The sequence below is a fragment of the Vidua chalybeata genome, chromosome 22 (genome assembly GCF_026979565.1).
Source record: "Vidua chalybeata isolate OUT-0048 chromosome 22, bVidCha1 merged haplotype, whole genome shotgun sequence".
Classification (NCBI taxonomy): Eukaryota; Metazoa; Chordata; class Aves; order Passeriformes; family Viduidae; genus Vidua; species Vidua chalybeata.
The window spans coordinates 2,673,814-2,697,883 of NC_071551.1; the positions used below are offsets into that span (position 1 = coordinate 2,673,814).

Below are 24,070 nucleotides of genomic sequence, written 5' to 3' on the forward strand. Positions count from 1 at the left end.
AGATCTCACTGATTTCAACAGGAGTGGAGGAAAAGCAGCGTCCCGTTGCCAGTTGGTTTCCTGGGATGCAGCTCTGAGGGCACAGGAAGGGTTGATGGTTTTTTCCTTCCATTTATCTTGCAGAACTTGGCGTTTTTGCTTGGAAATTCTGGCAGAGTCCATTGTCTGGGAGGGTTCATTGCCTCTCTCTGCAACAAAATCCCACTAATTAGGGGGAGAAGGGAGTGGTCTGGGGGGCTGGCTGGCTGGCTGGATATTGGCTGTAGTGGGAATCACTGGGATTGATGAGAGAGAAGCTTTGGAGACCAGGCAGATGGGAGGCAGAGGGGCCCCTCCAGCTGGGGCCACACACAAGTTAAAACCAGCCCTTTTCCAGCATGTGCAGTGCCACAAGGAGAATCAGAAGCTCTCAGAGCAGCTGGCACTGCTGAAGGAGGAGAACAAAGCCCTGTATGAGGAAGGTGTCCGACTCTTGAACCAGAAGGATCTCTATGTCAGGTAATGCCCAAAAACCTGCCTGGGCCTGCTATTGGATTTGGCTCTGGTGTGAACTTTCCTGCCCAATATTCAGGCTTTTAGCACTAAATCCACTAGGCCTGTGTGCAGTGAGCTCGCCCCCCATGTCTGCTGTCAGGGAATTCCAGCCTGGTTTGAGTGGGAAGGGACCTTAAAGCCCATCCCATCCCACCCCCTGCCATGGCAGGGACACCTTCCACTGTCCCAGGCTGCTCCCAGCCCTGTCCAACCTGGCCTTGGGCACTGCCAGGGATCCAGGGGCAGCCACAACTGCTCTGGGCACCCTGTGCCAGGGCACCACCCTCAGAGGGAAGGATTTTCTTCCAGTGTCCCATCTGACCCTGCCCTCTGGCAGTGGGAAGCCATTTCTCTTTGTCCTGGCACTCCAGGCCCTTGTCCCCAGTGCCTCTCAGCTCTCTTGGAGTCCCTTTAGGACCTAGAAGGGGCTCTGAGGTCTCCCTGGCACCTCTTCTTCTCCAGGTGGACACTCCAAGCTCTCCCAGCCTTCCTGCTCTCCTTGGTGGCTGAAGGCTGCACAGGAGGATGGTCTGGGTGTTGGTTTGGCTCTGGTGTCAGCAAAGACTCTCCCTGGAGCTGCTCCCTTCTCCCCAGAGCCCTTTTGGTTAATTTGAAGCAGAGTAGCTTTTTTATCATGAATTTTGAGCAAACATGGGCAAATATCCCTTATATGGTAGAAATGTGTCTTCTTTTTTGGTATTATTTTCCCTTCTATCCCAAATGGATAAAAATAAACAAGAACTTTACCCAAATTGACAAGAGGGAAAGAACAAAAATCAGAAGTGTCAGGAAGGAAAAATATTTGTCCCCAGTGTCCTAACTCAAAGAAGCTCCCACTGAAGTGGCTCTTCTTGCTCCTCTTGACCTGTCCACTGCTGTTTATAATTCTTAATTTTCCAACCAATGTGTGGATGTGGCACTTGGGGATTGATGGGTGGGTGGCCCAGGCTGTGCTGGAGGAGGAATGGTGGGACTTGGTGATCTTAGAGGGTTTTCCTAAATTTTCTTCCCATTCAAACGTCATTCCCTTAACCATCCACATCCTCACCCACAAAACCAACTTATCTTTGCCTTGGAACTTCCAGTTTTGGTGCCCTGTTTGTTTTAAAGAGCTGGGAGGGATGAGCACAAGGATTTGTAAAGCTGGGAGTCACTTTTGGAAGTGCTTTGGGTCCTTTTCCTTTATCAATTTCCATTTGGTTGACATTAAATTTTCCAACAAAACCACCCCCAAACTGCTCAGTGAAAGCATCCAGACAGTCCATGTGCTCATTCTGGGCAGGAAGGAGAAGCTGGGGCATGGCTGAGCCTCTGAGTTTGGACTTGGAGGAGCCTGAATAAACCTGGGACATTCTTGCCTGGATGGTGGCCCCGAGCACAAGTGCCTTTCACAGCCTGCTGGTCGTCCCTGTTTTCCCAGGAAATACAACGAGATGCAGCTCCGGCACAAGGACAGGATTCGCAGGGCCAAGGAGACCTTCATCCATGAGGTGAAACAGAGGGACAGCAGGATCAAACAGCTGGAAAATGAGCTCAGCGAGTCGAAACTCCAAGTGGAAAAGGTGAGAGGACACATCCAGGGCTTCTCCTGCAAGGGGAGGCTGCAGGGGCATCGCTGCTTCCAAAAGTATTCCCTGGTGGCCAAGAAGGCCAACGGCATCCTGGCCTGTATGAGGAGCAGTGTGGCCAGCAGGAGCAGGGAGATCATTCTCCCCCTGTACTTGGCACCTTGAGTGCTGTGTCCAGCTCTGGCCCCTCAGTTTGATGTTGAGATGCTTGAGCACGTCCAGAGAAGGGCAATGAGGCTGGTGAGGGGCTTGGAACACAAACCCTGTGAGGAACGACTGAGGGAGCTGGGGGTGTTTAGCCTGGAGAAAAGGAGACTCAGGGGTGACCTCATCACTCTCTCCAGCTCCTGAAAGGTGGCTGTGGCCAGGCAGGGTTGGGCTCTTTCTCCAGGCAGCGCTGACAGAACAGAGAGGACACAGCCTTAAGCTGTGCCAAGGGAAATACAGGTTGGATATGAGGAAAAGTTTTTTACAGAAAGAGTGATAAAGTACTGGAATGGTCTCTCCAGGGAGGTGGTGTTTAACACAGACTGGATGTGGCACTTGGTGCCATGGTTTAGTTGAGGTGTTGGGTTAACTCGATGATTTTAAGGTCTCTTCCAACCTGGTGATTCTGTGATTGGTCATGGATTCAGGGAATGGTGTGAGTTGGAAGGGACATTAAAGCTCATCCCATCCCACCCCCTGCCATGGGCAGGGACACCTTCCACTGTCCCAGGTTGCTCCAAGCCCTGTCCAACCTGGCCTTGGACACTGCCAGGGATCCAGGGGCAGCCACAGCTGCTCTGGGCAACCTTAGCCAGGGCCTTCCCACCCTCACAGGGAACAATTCCTTCCCAATATCCCATCCATCCCTGCCCCCTGGCAGTAGGAAGCCATCCCCCTTTTCCTGGCACTCCAGGCCCTTGTCCAAAGTCCCTCCTTGCAGGAAGGGACCAGGGGCACCAACCTGCAGTAACAAAAAGCCAAAAGGAAATTCCTGGCTCTGGAATGCCCTTGGGGGAAGCCACATCCTCAAATCCCAGTCTGACACTGGCTGGGCTCCATGTCCCTTTGCCTCAGCAATTCCTGCTGGGAAGTGACCCCAGAGCCTCTTTTTGGGGTATTTTACCTCGAACAGGGTATTGCATTGCAGAGTCACTGAGGCTGGAGAAGACCTTTAAGGTGAGGATCTTCATCAAGTGCAACCATCCACCCACCATCACTAAACCATGTCCCCAAGTGCCATCTCCACACGGTTCTTGGGCACTTGCAGGGGTGGTGACTCCAAGCTTTTAGGAGCTGGCACCCTTGATGGTGGTCCCTTGGGAAAGCCCTGAGGTTTGAGAGCACAGAAGAGTCAAGAGTAACTGGTGGTTGTTCTTTCCTTCTCCACCACCCTAAGGGGAAGATGCTGATTGCCCAGATCACTGCTGAGAATGAGAAATTACTCCAGGAGAGGCGACGGCTCCTCCAAAAAATATCAGACCAGGAGGAGTCCCCTTGGAGCCTCCGGTCTGGGATTCCCTCCCTGCAGAGCAGGTAGGCCCTTGCTGATGTCCATCCCCTGGGATTCTCCCTTTTCCTGGTTTTGTGCCTCTTTCTCGTAAGAATTCCAGAGGAAAGTCTAGACTGTGCCCCAGCCATTGGTGCAGTGCTTTCATGGCTGTAATTAGAGATGTAATGACCCCGTTTTCCCATCCAAGACCTCGCCACTGAGCTGGAGGCTGTGGAGAAGCAACAGCTCTGAGGTTGGAAGAGAAAATTCCCATTTGAAAATGGAACATGGCTGGAAGGCAAATAACTTGTGCTTTGTGCCATGCCCAGAGGGAAGATCCTGGAGGAGGAGAATGCCCGGCTGCAGGACAAGCTCCAGCTCTCCAGCCACGTGGCCTCCTCCCAGCGCCTTGCCAGGAGCAGCCCCACTCCCAACACTGAGGTGAGACCCCAGGAGGGCTAGGATCAGCAGGAATCACAGAACCTGATGAATGAGGGGCTGAGGAAGAGCTGGATCCATCCCTTGAGATGGAAAAGGTGGTGACAGATATGGTGAGGAGGGGCTTTGTGAGGAGCTGAACTCAGCCTCTGCTCATCCCTGAGCTGCTGGCCATGGGAATCCCCTTCCACAGGGACAGGAATCTCACCTGGCACATTTAGAGCTGTTCAAAGGCCTCAGTTGTAAAGTTGGCTCTAGGAAAGGAGAACCAGCCCTACGAGTGAGATTGAGAATGTTCCTCCTGCCAGGAGGAATGTTCCCTCCTCAGGCCAAGCTGAGCAATAACTCCTGAGCTGAGTGGAAGTTGGCCATGTTAATGAAGAGCTTTGGCAGGAGAAATGGAGAAAATCTAGGAAATCAAAGAGTTTTCAAATCAACCAGGTGGATTTAGGAGTTAATTGGGACTTTTAATTTGGAGAGATTTTTAATTTCCAGGTAGGCTGGAAATGAGCTGTTGAGGGGGAAAAGGCTGTTTGGGGCTCACCTGGCCTTGGTGGGGCTTGGTTTGGATTTTTTAGTATAAATTTACACCCAAAGGACAACCAAATCCCTGATTAGCACCTCTGTGGGGCTGCAGTTGGGGGAGAGGACTCTCAGTGAAGCTGGGGGAGAGCTTGGAAGACCAGGAATTGTTGGAATTCAGCACCTGACCTGTACCTCCTCCTTTCAAAGTCTCTGTTCCTCCTTCCAGGACTCGAAGATCATTCCTGGCTCTGAACGCCAACCACAGAGTAAGGTGTTGCCACCTCCTTGTGCCAGGTACCGTGGGGGGGAGGGGGAGCCAGGGATGAGCCACTTGAGCATTTTGGCTGCTCCACCCTGTGCTTTCACCTCCCAGAGGCCTTTCTTGTTATTTTTTGGTCAAATTTTAGGGAAAATAGTACTAAAATGGCATTCAAATGGTATTGAAACCTGTCAGCTGATGGGATGGAGAAGTCCAATTGTCAGAATATTTTGGGGAACACTCTGGGATTTAGGAATCTTGGTGCTCAGGGGCTTTGGAGGAGTCTTTATACAAGAGGTGGTGAGACTTGGAGTCCTAGTCTGGCCAGAGCCTCTGGGATGTGTTCCTCCATTCCAATCCGTGCCAAACCAGATGAGGGGAAGGCAGAGGGACCCTGCAGCTCTGGAGATGCAGCTCCGGGGGTTTGGTCACAGCCCCAGGCACTGCTGGGGTGAGGGATGGTCCAGGCAGGTTCTGGGCTGGCTGAAGGTGTCCCTTCCTTGCCTGGAGGAGGAGCCTCGGTCCAAGAGAAGAGCATCAACGTCATTCTGTGCTGCTCAGAGGTGTTGGGTGAGGCTTACTCAGACTCCACAGAATGACAGAAAATGGAAATTTATTTCCAGCTTCCCACCCCGAGATCTCCCCGAGCCCCTCGGCGCCCTGAAGGCCCCGCAGAGCACAAAGCCTGAGGGAGAGGCTGAGAGCCAGGATTCTTCCTTCTGCCTGTCCCCCTGGCAGCCGTCGGAGCTGGGGTACCTGAACGTGGCCTCTCCCGGGGAGAGCGCGGCCCCCGCGGCCCCGCGGAGCCGCGACGGCTTCTGAGCCGCGACGGCTTCTGAGCCGCAGGGCCACGGGACACAGCCTGCAAAGAGCATTGCCAAAGGGACTGACCCCGCCATTTCTGGGGTATTTCCAACTCAGTGATTCCACAGCTTTTTTTTTTTTTTTTTTTTTACTTGTCCACCTGTGAATGTGTGTGTGATTCCAGGTCCACCGGAGGCTGGAATTTGTAGATAAACTCATTACAGTGGTAGAGGGGGTCTTCCCTCAACCCTGTCCAGTCCAAATGTATAAATTTTATAAATAAAACTTAGAGAAGTTCCCTTTTACCCTGTGCCCACAATCCATGCCCACACACTGTCATTGCCCTTTTTCCACGCTCTCAGCATTCCCTTTGCTTTGTGCAGAGGTGAAATGGATATCTGAGCACTGGGGAGAGGATGGGAATGTGTAGGGAAGGAAGATGGGAGGAAAGAGAAGCTCTGGGGGCAGGATGTGATGGGCAGAGGGGTCAGAAAAGAGATTGAGGGAGATGGAAGGGCAAAGGGACATGGAATAGGGGCAGAAGAGAGGAGGGATATGAGCATCCAGGAGAGGAAAGGAGAGACATTTGGAATTGATGGTCTCTGAGGATGCTGGGGTGGGAGTGAGAGAGATCAGGCCATGCAAAACAGGGAGTGGAGGGAGCCTGAGGATGCCAGCAGCAGGATCAGAACTGCAGATCAGGTGGGAACAGAGCGTGGCTGTGCATCTCCATGGGCCTTTCTGTGCTTCCTGGGCTCTCCCTGTGTGTTTTAGGGAGCTCTGGACCCCTCAGTGTGCCCCCTCTGCACCCTGGCTGTCCCTTAGAGAGTACCCCAAGCCCTGGTGTCCATTTTGGGGGGTATCCCCAGCCCTTGGTTTGTTTTGTTGGCACTGCCTTTGGGTGTCCCCGGCCCCTGGCTGTGCCTGTTTGGGCTCCCCACAGCCCTCAAGGAGCCTTTTGGGGTGCACAGAACCTGTCCATGGGATTTTCTGTGTCACAGAGCCCTGGGCTGTGCACACCACAGTGCGTGTGAGCATTGCCTGGGGGAGTTTAGTGCATCCTCATCCCTCTGCCTGTGCCCTGGGCTACCCCAGAGCCCCCCACCGAGCCTGTGGCTACCCCAGACCCCAGGGCAGGTATCAGGAACACTCCCATGGGGGGGCTGTGGGGTTTCACCCCTTCTGATGGGGCAGAACTGCCTCAGCCACACTCAGGGAGAGGCAGAGTCAGGGCTTAGAAGGGCACAAACCATCAGAGACCCCGAAGGGACCACAGACTCATTTCTAGGCCTTCCACCCGAGGACTGGGCATGACCCCAGTGTTACACTGGACAATGTAAAACTGCTGACACAGGGAACACCTGGCTGTTCCCACTGAGCCTGAGCCTGTATTGACCCACTGAACTTTGTATTTTTGGAGCTTCCACCCCTGATGGAACCAGACTGTGACCATCACTTTGACTGTGGACACTGAAATTGCAATAACCAAGTCTTGTCACTGCACCCATGGGTGGTGAGACCTTTCCTCTCCACTCTCTACTCTGATCCTTTCTTTTTTCCTTTCCTTTCCTTGTGTATTTTCTAAAGTGTTATTTTTATACTTTTATATTGGAATATTTCTAAAGGAAATAACCAAAATGGCTACATAGGTGACTTCCATTGCAACCAAAGTGTTAAAATAAATGTGACAGATATATAAAAATATGTATGTATGTATGTATGTGTTTAAACACCAATCATTCAGTGTCCTTTCATCCATTCCAAGGGATGTATTAACCCAAGAGCCTGAGTTATCCCACCTCAGAGATGCCTTGGAACAGCTGCATCAGTTCTCCCTCACCTCACAGCAGCTCTGTGCCCACACATCAGGATGGGCAATTTTCCACAGCCCTCCAGTGCCTCGAGCTCTGTCTTGTAGTGAGGGGCCCAAAACAACCACAGTACTTGAGGTGGGACCTCCCCAGCGCTGGAAGCATAAAACAGGGAAGAAAATGCAAAGCTCCAAATGTGACAGGGCCCAGAAATGGTGCAGATGCAGAACCAGAGGGAAGTCCCTTGGTTTGTGTGGATGTGGCATTGGGAGGAACATGGAGCAGGGCATGGCCTCGTTCTTCTGCTTGATGCCCAACAACTCCTACCAAGGAATATTCTGTGCACTGGGACCACAGAGAACAGGAGGTTTGACCACGATCCTTCCCACAGCACTTTGCACAGTCGTGGTTATGAAGGTATGGAATATACCCCGATTTTGTACCTACCTAGGGGATGAGAGTTCAACCTGCAGTTTGGAGGGGACAGATTGATGGGCTTGTCCCCTTCATCCTGCCCAGAAGGGATGTCCCTGGGTAAATCCCTGCGTGAGGCCATGTGGAGTGGTTTGACACAGGAAATGAATCTGTGATTGTAATGGCACCGTTGGAGCTCTCTGGGGCTGTGCTGCAGGTTTGTGCTCCTTGAGCCCAGCCTAGGAATGGATCTGGTATGGGGTAACTGGGATCCCTGTAGCTGGTAACAGCAGATCCAGGTAAGTGGGATCAGTTCCACTGTACATCACACTCAGTGCACCCTGCTCTGGGTGAACCCCACCAGAAGTACACTTCACAGACTGTTTGTGCATCCAGCATCAGCCCTATGGCTGTTTCTGCAATAACCTATTGTGGTGCATCCTCCTCCCCCTGCTCTACAGGAGCTCCTGATAAGCACCTGGTAAAGTGAGGTGTCCCCTGACCGTACCAGGAGCTCCTGAGTGTAACAGGAACAGCAGCTGCCTGTCCAAGGTGAGGAACAAAGGATAATCAGTCATTCCCTGATGACAGCCTTGGAACACCCCCTGCCTGAGTCAGAGCCTCAGTGGAATGGCACCATTGTTGCTGGAGTTTTGAAAACTATTTCCAAATGTTTCGGATAACTTGGATTCTGGCCAGGATGGAAACTTACTGATGACTGAAGCCTGTCATCTCCTGACGCTGCAAACACCAGTGCCTTGGAGGTGTCCTGTGCTGCAGTTCTGTGCCTGTGTAGGAATGAAGCCCACAGTGTGAGACAAGGGATTTCCATGGGATATGTGCTGATGGGAGTAGCTGGGTGTGATCACCTGCTGAGAGGGTGATGGGCCATCAGGCAGAGGTTAGATAATCCCTATCCTTGGAATCTGCCAGGGGGAAGAGGGAGTGCTGCTCAGGTGCCACATTCTCTTCTGCCCTTGCCAAGACCCAGACCTTTGTAATCTTTCTCGTTATGGCTCTTGATATCCCTCATTTCCAGATAAATTGGATGTTCCTCCCTCCTCCCCAAAGCATGGACACCCCTTAGTGAAGATTTGTGCCTCCAGATGCATCAGAGAATTCCTGGGAATGTTCATCCTACACAGCTTTTGTGGGCCCAGTGCATTTATCACTCTCAGTCTAACAAGAGTCTGTAACCTGCTCCAATAAACTGCACTGCTGGCGAATTTCTGTTTGTGAAAGTTCCCACTGGATGTGACCAGACCTGCCAAGTGGAACTGGCTCCTATCAGGAATTCAGCCCTGCTGCTCCCAGCCCCTCTGATCCCTCAGGACGAGCTGGGAAACTAGGTTTGTTTTCTGCCAAATTCCTAACTCGTAACACAGCAGTTATCAGTGTAACAGTATCTGTGTAAAGCATTCTAAATCCATTTCCATCCGATTTTCCAGCTGCTTCAGCAGTGGCTGTGGGAGACTCCTCGGAAAGGGCAGTGGCTGGGTGGGGGCAGCCCCTCAAAACGAGGAGTGCAGCCTCCTTCCCCTGTAGGGTGAAGCCTGGGGGCAGGGGGGTGTCTGTGTGGGGCTCTGCAGCCCCTTGATGACACATGTGAGGTCACAATGGGACATTCTGCCTCCATGGAACCATAACACCACTTCCCTGAGAGCCAGAGACCAGCACAGCTGTGGTGCCTCCCATCCCAAGGCCATGGTGGGATGGACAGGAGGAGAGAAAGAGGTCGGGCAGGAGGAGCTGCAGCCATGTCAGAGCTTTTCTCTAGCTTCTTCCTCGCACTGTCTCCGGATCTTGTGTACTTCAACAAGGATGGTAAAGCCTGGAGATCGCCGGGGGCCTGGCATCCTCCTGCCCCTGGGGGTGGGAATGTGTTGGTGGCTTTGCCCAGGGAGAGGGTCCCTTTGGAGAAGGGGATCTGACATTAGGGAAAGTGAAGGGAGGATGATGAACTTCATAACTTCAGCACGGCTCTTTCTCCTGACAGAAATCACTAAAGTTTGGGACTGTGTGTCTGAGTGCTATCACCAAGACCTGCTGCTGAAGAAGGTGGGGCTGGTTTCCTCATGGTCCTCCCTCAGACCATGGGGGTTTCCTGATCCTTCCCCATCCTGTCTGGCCCTCAGCCAGCCTAGAGGGCAGAATTGTCCCAGGCAGACCCTGCATTTTAGTCAGAGACCCATTGTGAGCACAGGCAAGAAGTCAAGCGACGCTTGAGTAGAAGAACATTGGATTTCCTCTTTGGGCTCTTCCCCAGGACGGCTGGAAAGGAGGGACATCCTCATTTCCAGCCATTCTGGGCCTTCTGCACTCCTTGGGCCTTCCCAGGCTCCAGGAGTTTCTCCACATGTCTTGCACCCTGAAGATCCTGGAGAGGAGGCAGTGAGGAACCATTTGGAGTGAAAGGCTCTTCTCCAAAGCTTTCGTGGGGACTCCATCTCAGGCTTTGGAGCTGCAGGGATGGAAAGGCCACAGATCACCCTTTGCCTTCCCTCCTGTTTGCCCTCTGATTGCCTGCTTTTGCTTCCAGAGAGTTGGGCTGATGGGCCTGGGTACCATCCACATTATGAAAAGACCCATCTGGCACGGAGAAGGGGAAGGTTTCATGGCAGACAGTCCAGAGTTTGATCTGAACAAGCTGTTTCTGGTGGGGAAGAAGCTCCTCCATGGGAAAAGCCCCATGCCTGGTAAGACGAGCCCTTCAGCCCTGTGCTCCCTTCGGACACCTCCAGCAGCCCCTCCAGGGCTCTCTGGGTGCCCGCCGTGTGCTGGCTGCTGCTGGAGAGCTCCTGGACGTGTTTCTGAGAATCTCCTGGCACCGAAGGGACTGTTGATCCCCACCAGCTTCGGAAGGCAGGAACCAGCATTCCTGCTGGCTCCTGCAGCCCCCTGAGAGGTTCTGTGGAGCTGGAGCGTGGTGGTTGAGCTGGCAGTGCAGGGACCGGGGCTCTTGGCACAAAAGCAGGACATTTGCTGCTGGGTGAAGAGTCACTGTGGTGGGAGGGGGTTGGTGGGCTCTCAGGGGGCCGCAGAAGGGCTGAGGGAGTGACTTCGTGTTGGGTGCTTTCTCCACAGGGCTCTCCAAAGCTGACGAGTTGGTCTGTGCTGAGGTGGCCTTGCGCCTGCACAAGCCCAAAGCCACCATCGTTATGTGCATCAAGGCCACGCTAAAGATCTGTGAGTGGGCCTTGTCAAGTGGCCAGAACTTTGAATTTGTGTTCAAGGACATCGGCGTCCTGGTCTGCCGGGGAAAGCATGTGGCCATGAGGTTCTTTGAAGACTTGGTCCGAGAGGTGGCTCAGTCACAGAGCGTGGCAGACAGTTTGCTCCAGGTGAGTCTGGCATGTATTTCATGTTCCCTCAAACTCCTGGGGACACAGCCGTGGCCTTGGGTGGCTTTCCATGGTCCTGGGAGCTGAGCCTGCCATCCTGCTCCCAGGGAATTAGCCCTGGGCTTTGTCTCCTGTGGAGATGCTGCTGGCGTGGCCTTGTTGTCCCAAAACGCTGAGGTGGTGGAGCTGTTCATGGATTTGGGACGACGTAGGGGCACAGGGTGGTGGAGAGAGAGCTGGGGCTGGGTGTTGAAGTGGGGCAGCTGGGGCAAGGAGTGGAAGAGGGGTTTTGTGCCTTGTGAACAGCAGGTAAGTTCCCTGTGGATCCTGCCATGTCTCTGTCCCTGTTGCAGTCACCAAATCTGAAGCCGTTATTCATAGCGCACACGGAAAAGGACATTTCCCAGATTCCTCCTGGAGGTGTCCTTGTGCTGCCGCAGTGAGTGCAATTGTTTCTGTACATGGCGGGGTGATGTACAGCAATACCTTTGGGTCCTGGCTTCTCCCATGTGGGAGGAATCCTTGGATGTATTTAATTGAAATTGTGCAAGGTCCATGGCCGTTCTGGCTTCTTTGGGGAGCTCTTCAGGTGTATTCCCTGGGAAGAGGGCCTGCTTTACCTTCCCACCTCAGTGGGAAAGACCACTGGAGGCACAGCTGGGGGCCATGGAGCACTCAGCTTCACCAGCTCCTTCCTTTTCTTTTGAGAAAAACTGGGAACCAACAGGCCCCAGAGCCTGGGATGTTCTCAGTCACTGCGGGTTTGTTTTCTCTGGAAAGCCTCTCTGACAAGTGGGATCCCAGACCTGGCTGAGAAGAGCCCTATGGAGGGAGACTCTTCTGCCCATGCTCCAGTGTTACATTTCCCTTGGAAAACTGGTAACCTGGGAACAGCTTCTTCCCAGAGGCTGCCATGGACTCCGCTGCCCTTATTCAAACTGGTGTCCCCACCTTCTTTGCAGCTTTGTGCAGGCAGATGGGAAGTCCCAGCCACATCCTATAACTGTTTACCTACAAGGCACTGGCACAACACACAAAACCAACACCAAGCACCAAACAACTCCGGGTACGTCCCCTCCTAGGAACTGACGTCCTCCATGCCAAAGGGAATTCTGTGTCCTGCCAGAAAATTGTCCCAGCACATCCCTCTTTTTCTGAATGGGGACCCAAGGAAGCAGTGGGACAGGCCCATGGAGCAGGACAGCCCTCAGGGAAGGAGACTGGGCTGGGACGGGAAGGCTGGGAGATCCCTCATGTCCAAAGCATTCTGGAGATGCAGTTGAGAGGAGCTTCCTCTTTTTCTTCTTCTCTTTTCTTCAGGGAACCTTCCCAGCCAACGCCTCCTTCTTCGTCCGAGTCTTTCTCCAAGTCGGATACGTGATGTGAAAGTGACAGGAAGAGAAAAGACAAAGGCTGATGGTGGAGTGCAGAGAGGGAGGTGAGAGTCTGGGAGAGCTGACTTTTGGTAATTCCATGCTCCTGGACAGGTGTGAGGAGCTGTCACCTTTGGCCATGCTGCCTGTACTTATGGAGAGCAGATATGGGCACGTGCCCTAGGCCTTGGCCCTTCCCATGGCGTGGGAAGTGGGCAGCAGTGTTTTGGAGAGGCCTGGAAAAAACACCGGGGAGGTGTTCTCAGAGAAAACACTTGTGTGGCGTCTTTGCAGTTTGCTGCCTCCAATTGAGAACTCTGTGAAGAAGGGCAGAGCCACCAAGGAGATGGAAGAGCCCAAAGCTGGGCTGGCAGCTCCCACCAGGCAGGGAAAACATGTCCAGGTACGTTACGTGGATGTAGGATCGTGTCCTGCAGCGCTGCAGGGAGGCTGTTGAAAGGATCCCTTTGGGTCTGTCCATTCTGGGATGTCTTTTGGGTCCTCCATTCAGTCCTGGGAACAACTTCATCATTCTGTACTGTGTTGCCAGGAATCTTTCGCTGACCCAAACCTCTATGGTGTCCAGACTTCTTCAGGAAGCAGAGGGTCACTGCCAAAAACTCTGGGGGACAGAGGAGGGATCCAAACTGTCCCTTGGGTCTGCAGGATGAGACTCTTATTGTTGCCAAAATGTCTGAGCTGCCTTCCCTTTGCTTCATGTAACAGCTTCCACCCCTGGCAGAGGAGAGGAGCCTGGAGAAGGCTGCTGCATTCTCTCCTGGAGGATTTGAAAAGCTAAGGAAGGAGAGAGCGGCTGCTGTGGCAGGAGTGGCTGCTGCTTTGTCCCCAGAAGGGACAAAGGAGAAGAAGACACTGTCCCCTTGGAGAATAAGACCACAGCCAAGGTAGGAGTGTGGAAGTTAGGGTCAGGGGGGTTGAGCAGCTAGGAGGGACCCCTTTAGGATCAAGGAAGTGGAGCCCTGAGCTCTGGGCTGGATATGGTCCCTTGGACATCCCCTGACACGGGCATGCCCTGGGGTAGCCCCTGACCCTGGTGTGCCACGTGCCCATGCTGAAGGGGGTGGTGGGGCCAAGGGGAATGTGGACACAAGAGCAGCAGGAGCTGGGCCAGGCAGGATCCCAGCCAGGGAGTGAGAGGGGAATCTGTCCCTGCCTTGCAGGACCCCGCGAGCCAAGCAGGTCCTGCTAAATCTGCAGCCATACAAAGTAGCCCGGGAGCAGTGCACGAAGGCCTTGCAGATGAACAAGTTACGGAAATGGTCCAACGACGATTCCCTCAGTAAGTATCTCCAAGCAATGGGTGCATTTTCCCGTGGCAGCACATTCCTCCCCTGCCTGGCAGCAGCCCTGGGAAGCAGTAGCACTGTCTGTGCTGCTGGCTGGGTGTGGGGGCTCCTGGAGCTGTCCCTGAACCAGCCCCAGGTGACAGCCGCAGGCAGGACGAGCCTGGGGACACGGGTGGGTTCCTCTGCTCTCTGGCCTGGCCTCTCCCAGGTCTTGGGCTGTCAGGGCTGGGTCTGCAGGGCAGGGGTGTCTGGGAGACTGCAGAACCTCCAGGAGCAGACCTGGTGAGCAGAAGGTCTCTGCCCTTCTCCCTGTACCTCCTGAATCCTGAACAGCTTCTGGATCTAACCTGAGCTTGGTGAAGAAGCTGGAGGTCCATGAAGAGGCAGCAACAGAACTGGGACATGGGAGCAGCCTCATGGCACCATGGAAAAAGGAATAAAGACCTAGAAATCCATCGCCTTAGTGTGTAAATTGCTGCTCCACACCAGGGATTGAGTCCCTGGTTGGGACAACAGTGTTTGGTGACCCAGATGGGACTGGTGGACATGAACAACTCCAGTCACAGAGTCCCAGGACGGGTGAGGTTGGAAGGGACCCCAGTGGCTCATCTGGTCCTACCTTCCTGCTCCTGCAGGGCCATCCCAGAGCACATGGTACAGGACTGTGTCTGGATGGGTCTGCAATATCCCCAGAGAGGGAGACTCCAGCCCCTCTCTGGACCACCTGCTCCGGGCTCGATCACTGCACAGCAAAGGAGTTCTGCCACATTCAGCTGGAACTTCTGGGCATCAGTTCCTGCCCGTTCCCCTTGTCCATCGCTGGGCCTCCTGCAGCAGAGCCTGGTCCCTGCTCTGAGCCCTCCCTGCAGACAGGGACAAACAGGGGTGAGGGCCTCTCTCATCTGTGTCTCCTCTGAGGCTGAACAGCCCCAGGTCCCTCGGCCTTTCCTTGGCAGGGAGATGCAGGCCCTTCATCATCTCTGCAGCCTCCACTGGCCCTACTCCAGGAGCTCCATGTCTCTCCTGTCCTGAGGAGTCCAGAAGTGCACACAGCACTCCAGATTTGCCTCCCAGGACTGACCAGAGTGGCAGCAGCACTCCCTGACCTGCTGACAATGCTCTTCCTGATGCCCCCTGGATCCCATTAGTCTCCTTGCCCCCCCAGGACACTCTGCTGGCTCAGGGACAGCTCATTGTCTCCTGGACCCTCAGGTCCTTCTCTGCAGAGCTCCTCCAGCAGGTCACCCTCACCCTCAGCCTGTGCTGGTGCCTGGGGTTGTTCCTCCACAGATGCAGACCCTGCATTTCCCTTGTTGAACTTCAGAAGGTTCTTCCCTGCCCACCTCCCCAGCCTGTTCAGGTCCCTATGAGGGCTGCACAGCCCTCAGGGCTGTTGAGGCTCGGCCTAAGGAGGGACAAACAGGGCCAGGTCATCAGTCCAAGGTGCTCACTCTGTGAAAGGTGATTTTGGCAGGAGGGGATCATGACAACCAAGTCACGGCCACTGACTCCAGAATCCCACTGACTCCAGAGATGGACACGACTGGTGGACCAATTAGTGTGAGAAGGGAGACAGCCATTTAACCAATAGAAGATAGAATATTAATTAGAGAGCTCTGTAACATGCAGCCAATGAATGTTGAGGCCTTTGTTTGCTAAAATGTATAAATAACGTAAAACTTCGCTGAACGGGGAGCCAATGTCCCTGGGAACCACCCAGGTCCTGCTGTGCACAAACTGGAATGAAGGCACAGAGGCCTCTCACCTCGGGGTGGGAACTGGCTCCACACAGCAGGGAATGAGCCTGGGACTGGGACAACCAGACCCACCTTCCATCCCCAGCATGGCCACAGGCAGGACGGGGCAGTGGGGACACGGGAAGGTTCCTCTGGTGTTGGCCTTGGCCTCTCCCAAGTCTTGGGCTGGCAGGGCTGGGTCTGCAGGGCAGGGGTGTCTCAGAGAGCACAGAACCTCCAGGAGCAGACCTGGTGAGCAGAAGGTCTCTGCTGTCCTCCTGTACCTCCAGCTGAACAGTTCCTGGTGCCCCCAAGCTTGGTGAGGCAGCTGGAGCTTCACAACCCCGGAGAGAAGTGGAACAGGGACGTGGATGTGGTGTGGGGTGGTGGCCCCACCCACACCTCCATTGTGACACTGAGGAGCAAAGGGGCACAGCAAAGCCACAACACCCTTCTGTCTGAATTGGAATCATTCAAATTGCATGGACGGATTGCTCGGTGGATGGCAACACACGGGGTAGTGGTGAAGGGCTTGGATGGAGCCCAGAGACAAAGGGGTCTCCCTCGGGATCTCTACTGGGACCAGTGCTTTCAATGTCTCCGTCAACGACACAGACAGTGGGGTCGAGGGCATCCTCAGCACACTGGCAGATGACCCTGAGCTGAGCAGTGCAAGTGTGAGACACCTGGGAGACAGGATGCAATTCAGGGGTACCTGGACAAGTTCCAGAAGTAGGCCCATGGGAGCCTCAGGAGGACCAAGGCGGCCAAATACAAGGTCCTGAACATGGGCTGTGGTAATTTCAGTATCAGTCCAGAAGTGAGCTTGTCCCGCTCTTGTCTTTCTGCTCCCAAGTCTTGCTATCAAGCCCTTCACTCCCAGCCTGTATTGAGACTGGGGGTTTTCCCAGCTCATGTGTAGGAACTCCTGAGATTCCCATGGACCCACTTCTCAAGCGTGGCCAGGTCCTCCAGGATGGCCCCATCCTTTAGGTGTGTCACCAGTCCTGCTCAGCTTCCTGCCACCTGCCAAGGGGCTGAGGGTGTGCTCCACCTCACCGTGCCCTTGCTAAGGTGTCAAGGAGCACTGGTCCAAGGCAGGGCCTGAGGTACACCACGCCTCACTGGACACAGAACCACTGACTACAGCTCTGTCTGTGTCTGTTGGTTCAGTGTTCCTGTGACACCTCTCCAAAACTGCCTCTTTGGGTTCTCTCCAAGGCTGGATTTGATAATCTTGTTTAGTTTCAATCTTACCAATTCTCTGGTTCCCTCAATGCCTCTTTAATCTGTTGTTCAGTTTCCACCAAGCTGTACTCAGGACTTAACAGGTTGAAGATAAACCAGGTTTTGGAGAAGAAAATGGTTGTGAAAATTCCCAAGCATGTGGGAAATGAAATGTTCTCAGAGGAGATTTTTGCTCTGCCCTTTGCTGTTCCACCCTTGACCCACATTAAAGTAATTAAGGGCAGAGGCCTGAGCTGCTGTGGGGTTGCAAATGCTGTTGGCTGCTGGCCACAGCAGCAGAAAGCAGAGAAATCATTACAGGAGAGGAAACAGACTTGTTTTGTTGGAATAAAGATCATTCCAGGGGTTCAGATTTTGTGTATGAGGCTGGTGGAGAGGAGAGAAGCAAAGTCTGTCAGCTCACACTCTGCATTGTCAGCTCAGCTTCAACTCTACAGTAATTTTTGGGTTATACTGAATCAGAAAAGTCCCATTCCCTTCCTCCAAGCCCCCTGACTAGGGACATGGCTGCTTTGGATTCTGGAATTTTACTCCAAGCAGAGAGATGATTTTCACTGCAACTTGAACAATAATTTGGGTTACAGCAAGAACTGGAGCCTTTGGGGCATAAAACACTGCTGGGGTTTGAGGAAGGTGCTTAGTGGGTGACTGTTGCCCTCTTCTGTTCTGCTGGGATCAGGAATGCTGTTCTCCTGGTGTCTGTGTTAATCCAAACCCACAAAATTCCAGAAATCATTTACAGATTTGAGGACCTGAGCTTGATGTCACAACCGAGCTGGGGCACGTTGGTCCTTCTCCATCTCTGTGACATCCGTGTGTGTTTCCATATAAGCAAGGAAGTCATGGAGAAATGGATTTGATTCCTGGCAGCTTTTGCCATTAATGACACCCCCCGTGCCTTTCAACACACGCCTCTTAATTAGAACTGCAAAAAGCAGAGATGACATTTCATAGCTGGGCATGTGCAGGTGCAGCCCAGGGTTCTCTGCCTTGGTCCTTAGCTCTCTCCAAAGCCCTGACAGGAGTGGGATCACAAGGGACAGGACCAGGGGAAAGGGCCTCAAGCTGTGCCAATGGAGCTTTAGGTTGGATGTTGGGAACGTCTCTTTGTGCAAAGGGTGGTCAGGCACTGAAAGGGACTGCCCAGGCCAGTGGTGAAGTCACTGTCCCTGGAAATGTTCAAAAAAGGTGTGGATGTGGCATCTGGGGACAAGGTTAATGGTGAACAGCCTACCACCAGATCCTGGGTTGATGGTTGGACTCAATGATCTTAGAGGGCTTCTCCAACTTTAACAATTCCATGATTATGTGATTACACTCCGCGTTCCTGGCACTCCCAGAATAAGCAACTGTCTGGGACAGTTTTGTTTTTTTTTTTTTTTCTATCTTCTTCCAAACTTCTTTTTTTACTTCCAGTTCTGCAGGAAGTGGTCAGAATTATGGGGACTTTCAGGTGTTGCCTGAGCTCAGTCTCCACCATTTATTTATTGCAGTTTGGAACATTTTGCCCGCCTGTGTCACAGCCAGTGTCTCAAAGTGGGAGCAGTCATAAATCCCAGGATCTGCCTGGGTGTGACTGGCCAGCTGTACTACTGAGCAGATAAGTGAGAGTCCCCTCAGGGTTTATGATATGTCAATAGAAAGTCTGGATTAATGGATTACCAGCATGATGCTGTATGAAGTCTTTATAAAGCTCTGACTGCTGGGCAGTCTGAGACCTCAGGAGAAGAGGGAAAGTCTGAGAGACACAAAAAAGGCAGAGAAAGGCCAAAGGCAGAGGAAATAAGATCTGTCCAGGTCAGGAGAGGCTTGACTTTGCAGGCACTATGAAAAGCTTTCTTTCCTGGACAGTCCTGGCAGTCCTTGTCCTGGTGCACATCTCCCAGGCAGTCTATGTTCAGGTAAGTTTTTTCTCTTTCATTTGCTGTTATTACAAATTCAACAAAATGCTGATATATTTTAAACTTCTGGTTGCAACAGAAATCTTGAACTCAATTAATAGACCTGAATTTTTGCTTTGCTCTGCCTTGATTTCCACCTGTATCTCCCTGTACTCTGGGTCTTCCTTCTGTAAAACACTTCAGGTATCACTAAATGCTGCTGCTGTTTATTTACCTTCTCCAGCCATAGCTCTGCTCTGAAATCCCTTAAGGACTGAGGTGTTTCATGCCCGTAATTTTCTCCTAGACCTAAAGCCACATGTGGTGAAGGTGCTGATTTAGAGAGTGATGCAAACAAGGTATGATAAAGGATAAATTGTCTTGTGTTACCTGGTTCTAGGCAGGAAGTTCCTTTTGGAAATGATCTGTGAGTTTATGGGATGGAGCCTGTAAAAAAAGGGCAAAGAAGAGCTTAGCTGGATCCAATTAAATATTAATAGGCAGAGAAGTGATTAAAGGAGCCTCTGTGAAATTTTCCAAGTACACAGTGCCTATTGCTGATACTCCATGCAATGTGGAAGGGGTCAAGAAGGTGCTTCAGGGCCCTGGTCTGTTTTTGGGAAAGCTTTGGATCTTTCTGCACTCCTCCTGAGAGACAATGTGGAGATTTCAGTCTGATTGCAATGCAAACAACTTCCTCTGGGGACCAGGAAAATGAGTATTTGTTAAACAATTATTGACTCTCTCTGTGTGTGGACAGCAGGTTTCCAGGGATAAGGTGTCTTTGTGTCCTGGACTAGCCTCTTTTTTTGTCCTTTGGATGACAGAGATATCCAGAGGTAGCAGGTTTAAGCTATTCCTTTCTCTCAAACCATTCTTCAACATTTACAGTCTCCAGAGGAGCAAACAGCTTCCTACCCAGTGAAAAACATCCCTGTTTTCCACTTGTAGCCATAAAAAAATATTAATAAACGAGAATGGATGCTTCTAGGTTGTGTAAAAGAGTAGGAAGTGCATCTCTGGAGTTTGGGCTGGAATTCTTCTCTCATTAATCATTACATTTATGTTTTCCCCACTGTACTTGCAGCGAACTCTGAGTGCATTGCACTCCTTTCACCTGAAGTCTTTGAGGTCTGACTGATTCTTTGATTCTTCACTGCACTCTTGGCTTGCACTCTTCTTCCCTGAAATTGTTCCCGAGACTTCCCTTCCCTGTCCCATAGTACATCAAATTTAGCTCTCTCTAATACATCTTTCTTACTTGAGGTGGTTGAGTTTTGTCTCTATTTTGCTGTTCCTTTGTTCTTTTTTGTCCCCAGGACCTGCAGATCTCAGGGTTTCTTCCCAGTTCCTGATTTCTCTGAAACTGTGCCTGCAGGATTTTTTTTTTAGTTCTATGGATTTTGCTTCTCAGTTGTGTGACCAACAGCTGAATCTAGAGCTGCCTTTATAGGAAAAGTGAATTTTTCATAGGCAGCCAGGGCTGATCACAGAATGAGAAAGTTGTTTAGGTTGGAAAAGCCCTTTAAGACTATTAAATCCATCTGTTCCTCCAGCACAGAGAGATCCACCATTTCCCCTGGTGCCACATCCACATGTTTCTGGAACACTTCCAGGGATGGTGACTCCACCACTCCCATGGGCAGCTGATGCCAGTGCCTGATTAACTTTTATAGATCATTAAGATCAGAAAAGATCTCTAAGATCATTGAGTTCCACTGATAAATTAACCTAAGATCATAAACTGATTGCAAAAGAAAAGATTTTGACTAAGTAAATGCATATCCAAAGTCTATCTGATTGGGTTTTTAAAACCTTTAACACCAAAATAATGTGATACTGTAAAAACCCCTCCAAAACCCCAGCCAGAATCAAATTCCCTCCCCACTTATCTCACACCATTCCTCACTGGACTCATGGGGATGTGAAACAAATGCTAATATTTGGTCTTCTGCAGTATCAGAGTCACTGCATTTTATTTCTTTGGATGAAGAGCTTGATTCTTGATTGATGTTACTTGATTCCAGAGTCCCAGGATGGTTTGGGTTGGAAGGGACATTAAAGTTCATCTCGTTCCAAACACTGCCATGGGGTTGGAACCTCCCACATCCCCTGACTACATGAAACCATGAAACCATGTTAAAACAGCAGATATAAATCTGTTTGAAAATGCTTATTTGTTTCCCAGGCCAAACTCTGATTATCTGCAGATGGGCACAGACTTTGTGCACTTGGTTAAACAGCTGCAACACCTGCAACTTAAATTTATGACCTCAAAAAGGGGAAATCCCTTGAAATTGAGGGTATGACCATTAACCAATGAATAGGGAGAAGCAACTAAAACATAGAGTAATATTTCTCAGAGTCCTGTCCCAGCTTCCTTAAGTTTCTGGTGTGAACTTTGAGTCAGAAGTGTTATATTTATGCTTCCAAAAACTTGTTCTTCATGGATTGTGTGAGCAAGTTTTAAATGGGCAGAGGGTGGGATTGGTGGGCATCTGTGCAGGGCCAGGAGCTGGAGTCAATCATCCCTGTGGGTCCCTTCCAACTCAAGAGATTCTGTGATTCTAAATGAATGGAAACTTTCCACAAAGTCTTGGGGTGAAGGGTTTAAGCCCTCAGCAATGTGTGGTGTGAAAGAGGAGCTGCTTTTGTGTGGCCACACCCTGCCAGGTCACAGCCCACACTTGACACTTCCACTGCTGTGTTAGGAGAAACAGTGAGCCAAATAAATTCCCATTTATCCCCATTCAAGTCACGATTTTGTAGATTTCTACCAGCATATCCCTGGAAGTGCTGGATGGAGCTTGCAGCAACCTGGTCTAGTGGAAGGTGTCCCTGCCCATGGCAGGGGGTGGAATGAGGAGAGCTTTAAGGTCCCTTCCAACCCAACCCATTCCAGGATTCTGTGATATTTCCCAGTCCTCTCTTTTCAGGCTAAAGATTCCCAGCCTGGATCTTCCTATCCCAGATTTTATGGGTCTGTCTCATGGGGATGAGCCAGGACCGAATTCTCCCTCTGTTCTTTATTCAACACAGGTTTTATCTTGGCTTTCTTTCAACACCATCTTTTCCCTCTGCTATATTTTTTTGGGAGAGCTCTTGGTTGAAATGGAATGGATTTGCAAAAGGCCTGACTTCCTGACACTTCTTTTTTCTGGTTCTTCACAGGATGGAGACTTGAGATTCCCCCTGGAGTCCGTGAAGAAGCTGAAGGAGCTCATGGATGGCAACAGACGCATCAACCCTCGCATGATGGTTCCCATGGCCAGCTATTCCCCCTGCCAAGAAAAACACCTCCCTGAGGAATTCCGGCCTGTGTGCAAGAGGGAAGATGCGCTCATGATTTTTAGGAGGCTGAGTATGTCGTTCATATTTCACAGTTTTAATTCTTACCACAATTTTCAACCTCAAACATTTCCACAGCAGGAGGCAAAGCCACGGAATTACTTCTGTGTCACTTCTAGGGCAGCTGGGAGGGTTTGTGCTGCCTTTGTGCTGCCCTTTCTCCCACAAAGGTCAGGCTCCGTGAACCACCTAAGGAAAATTCCTGCAGTGCTGAGCTGAGCTGTTCCCTGGGCACATCCCACTGCTGTGACCAGGGAAAAGTTCATCCAGAGTAGAATAATGGAATCACTGAATAGTTTGGTTGGGAGGACATTAAAGCTCATCCCATTCCACCCCCTACCATGGCAGGGACACCTTCCACTGTCCCAGGCTGCTCCAAGCCCTGTCCAGCCTGGCCTTGGGCACTGCCAGGGATCCAGGGGCAGCCACAGCTGCTCTGGGCACCCTGTGCCAGGGCCTGCCCACCTTCACAGGGAGGATTTTCCTCCCAATATCTCATCTAAATCTACCCTTCTCTAAGCCATTCCTCCTTGTCCAAAGTCCCTCTGCCATGGGCTGCTGCTGCAGTGTTTGCTTTTTTAAGTTATTATATTGCAGTTATCTACTGTCCAGTACAAGGGACACTTTAGGATAAAATGCTGCCATGTCCTGTTGTCCTCTTGCTTCCACATGTTCCCATGGCTTCGCAAGGAATTCAGGTTTGATTTCGTTCCTTCAGCCAGATTTTAGCATGAGCTAATTTTACTTAGAGCAGTTCTACCTACAAGGGTCTTTCAAATGATAAAGCAGGAATGCAAATGAGTCTCCAAATGCTTTGACAGGTGGCTCTGCCCTCCTGGCATCTGACTGAACCCCTCCTTTCTCCTGGACAGGCCTGGCTGCTGAGGATGACCTCTGTGAGATCTGTGCCAATGCTGCCTGCGCTGGCTGCTTCTGAGAAGGTGGAAAAACCCACAAAAGACACGTCCAGCTGGGAAGTTTGTGCATTCCTGTGGCAAGATCATGTACTTTCACCAATCAATATTCCTGGGCTTCATCTCCCACTCCAGCCAAGCTGGAGCTGCCTGCTCGTGAGGACATCCCTGCAGTCTTGCAGCACCTGGATCAGGTGCCACCAGCAGAGCAGATCTGCCAGCACAGAGGCTGGGACTCCTCTGAGAGGTTCCAGTGCTGCAGGAGTTGGGTGGCACTGGAATGGAAATGCCCTGGGTTTCATTTCCCACTATTTTGCCTGGATTTGAACAAGCTGTGTGAAACTCAGCATCCCCTGCAGCCTTTTTAATGGCTAATATCTAATATTTAATGTCCAATAAGTAGTATCTAATCATTAATATCTGCCCGTGATTTGGCCTCCCCTACACACAACATCACTGGGTTATTCCCTTTCCCAGTCCCTCCTTCCCAGTGTGTTGGATCCCTTTCCCTTCCACCTGTCTGCAGGTGACACCTCTGAGTTTGTAGCAGAACTGCAACAAGTAACTCGAGCTGAATTCCTGGTGTTTAGGAACACTCTGACAGCCAGAAATCAGCCTGTTCCTTGTACTGATTGCTGTTGATTTAGGGAATGGGTGTAGAGCAGCACAGGAACATTTCTTCACTGGCTGGAATATCAAGGTTCTTTAAACTCTCTTTGAGAGAAAGGAATTCCAAAGTGCAGTGCTAGAATCACACTGAAATGAAAGCATTGCCTGTTGTTTTATTTATTGGTGGCAACATTGTGAAGAAATTATCTGTCCATGTTTATATGCTGTATAGGCAATAAAAAACTAGTAATAATTTGGATTTTTTGGTTTATTTTGTTTCGTTTTGTTTGTTTTTGCTGGGTTTTGGGGTGGATTTTGTTTTAGGATACTCTCCTTGCCTCCTTGCTTTTTCCCCATATAAGGCATTTCATGTCTGCGGCTTCCCTGAATAAAAGATATATTTTAACAATGTCCTGAACTTAAAACCAATTTGTAGTCACAGAATCACAGAACTATTTGGGTTGGAAAAGCCCTCCAGGGTCAT

At 51.3% G+C, this 24,070-nt stretch overlaps 4 protein-coding genes across 6 annotated transcripts in view; 3 read left to right on the forward strand and 1 right to left on the reverse strand.

The window, feature by feature from the left end:
- Positions 1-5,910, forward strand: part of CCDC30 (coiled-coil domain containing 30) — a 35,067-nt gene extending 29,157 nt beyond the window's left edge. For both annotated transcript variants that reach the window (XM_053962838.1, XM_053962839.1), the window contains exons 19-24: positions 377-498; positions 1,955-2,096; positions 3,487-3,623; positions 3,909-4,020; positions 4,769-4,836; positions 5,425-5,910. In XM_053962838.1, the coding sequence (XP_053818813.1) occupies positions 377-498; positions 1,955-2,096; positions 3,487-3,623; positions 3,909-4,020; positions 4,769-4,836; positions 5,425-5,623 (780 nt within the window). In that variant the 3' untranslated portion in view covers positions 5,624-5,910. The remainder of the gene's footprint in view (positions 1-376; positions 499-1,954; positions 2,097-3,486; positions 3,624-3,908; positions 4,021-4,768; positions 4,837-5,424) is intronic.
- A 1,401-nt stretch (positions 5,911-7,311) lies between these two features.
- On the reverse strand, positions 7,312-17,247 carry LOC128799088 (uncharacterized). The gene is made up of 8 exons (XM_053963193.1): positions 17,239-17,247; positions 16,165-16,273; positions 15,872-16,002; positions 15,681-15,788; positions 14,471-14,714; positions 8,543-8,618; positions 7,864-8,000; positions 7,312-7,571 (listed from the first exon to the last, which is right to left on the reverse strand). The coding sequence occupies exons 1-8, from the start codon at positions 17,245-17,247 to the stop codon at positions 7,471-7,473; spliced, it is 915 nt and encodes a 304-aa protein (XP_053819168.1). The 3' UTR covers positions 7,312-7,470.
- On the forward strand, positions 9,471-14,306 carry LOC128798900 (coiled-coil domain-containing protein 81-like). The gene is made up of 11 exons (XM_053962840.1): positions 9,471-9,654; positions 9,827-9,888; positions 10,370-10,526; positions 10,915-11,171; positions 11,525-11,610; positions 12,134-12,237; positions 12,492-12,609; positions 12,839-12,947; positions 13,271-13,449; positions 13,726-13,844; positions 14,185-14,306. The coding sequence occupies exons 1-11, from the start codon at positions 9,543-9,545 to the stop codon at positions 14,289-14,291; spliced, it is 1,410 nt and encodes a 469-aa protein (XP_053818815.1). The 5' UTR covers positions 9,471-9,542; the 3' UTR covers positions 14,292-14,306.
- LOC128799069 (guanylin-like) lies at positions 16,092-23,845 on the forward strand. Of its 2 annotated transcripts, XM_053963175.1 has the most exons (4): positions 18,670-18,736; positions 19,023-19,074; positions 21,887-22,076; positions 22,936-23,845. In XM_053963175.1, the coding sequence occupies exons 1-4, from the start codon at positions 18,729-18,731 to the stop codon at positions 22,998-23,000; spliced, it is 315 nt and encodes a 104-aa protein (XP_053819150.1). In that variant the 5' UTR covers positions 18,670-18,728; the 3' UTR covers positions 23,001-23,845. The 2 variants fall into 2 exon arrangements, with proteins under 2 accessions (XP_053819148.1, XP_053819150.1); XM_053963173.1 differs by lacking the exon at positions 19,023-19,074 and having other exon boundaries at positions 16,092-18,736.
- The last annotated feature ends 225 nt before the right edge of the window (positions 23,846-24,070 follow it).

Excerpts from the sequence above, each read along its gene's own strand:
- LOC128798900 (XM_053962840.1), top strand. The coding sequence starts at position 9,543 with ATGGACAGGAGGAGAGAAAGAGGTCGGGCAGGAGGAGCTGCAGCCATG. Across the intron at positions 9,889-10,369 it reads AAGACCTGCTGCTGAAGAAG|AGAGTTGGGCTGATGGGCCT; the intron begins GTGGGGCTGGTT and ends TTTTGCTTCCAG. Across the intron at positions 13,845-14,184 it reads GTCCAACGACGATTCCCTCA|CTTCTGGATCTAACCTGAGC; the intron begins GTAAGTATCTCC and ends AATCCTGAACAG.
- LOC128799088 (XM_053963193.1), bottom strand. Across the intron at positions 14,715-15,680 it reads GGCCATGCTGGGGATGGAAG|GGAGGGCTCAGAGCAGGGAC; the intron begins GTGGGTCTGGTT and ends CCCTGTCTGCAG. Across the intron at positions 7,572-7,863 it reads GTTGAACTCTCATCCCCTAG|CGCTGGGGAGGTCCCACCTC; the intron begins GTAGGTACAAAA and ends TTATGCTTCCAG.
- LOC128799069 (XM_053963173.1), top strand. The coding sequence starts at position 18,662 with ATGAAAAGCTTTCTTTCCTGGACAGTCCTGGCAGTCCTTGTCCTGGTG. Across the intron at positions 18,737-21,886 it reads CCCAGGCAGTCTATGTTCAG|GATGGAGACTTGAGATTCCC; the intron begins GTAAGTTTTTTC and ends GGTTCTTCACAG. Across the intron at positions 22,077-22,935 it reads CATGATTTTTAGGAGGCTGA|GCCTGGCTGCTGAGGATGAC; the intron begins GTATGTCGTTCA and ends TCTCCTGGACAG.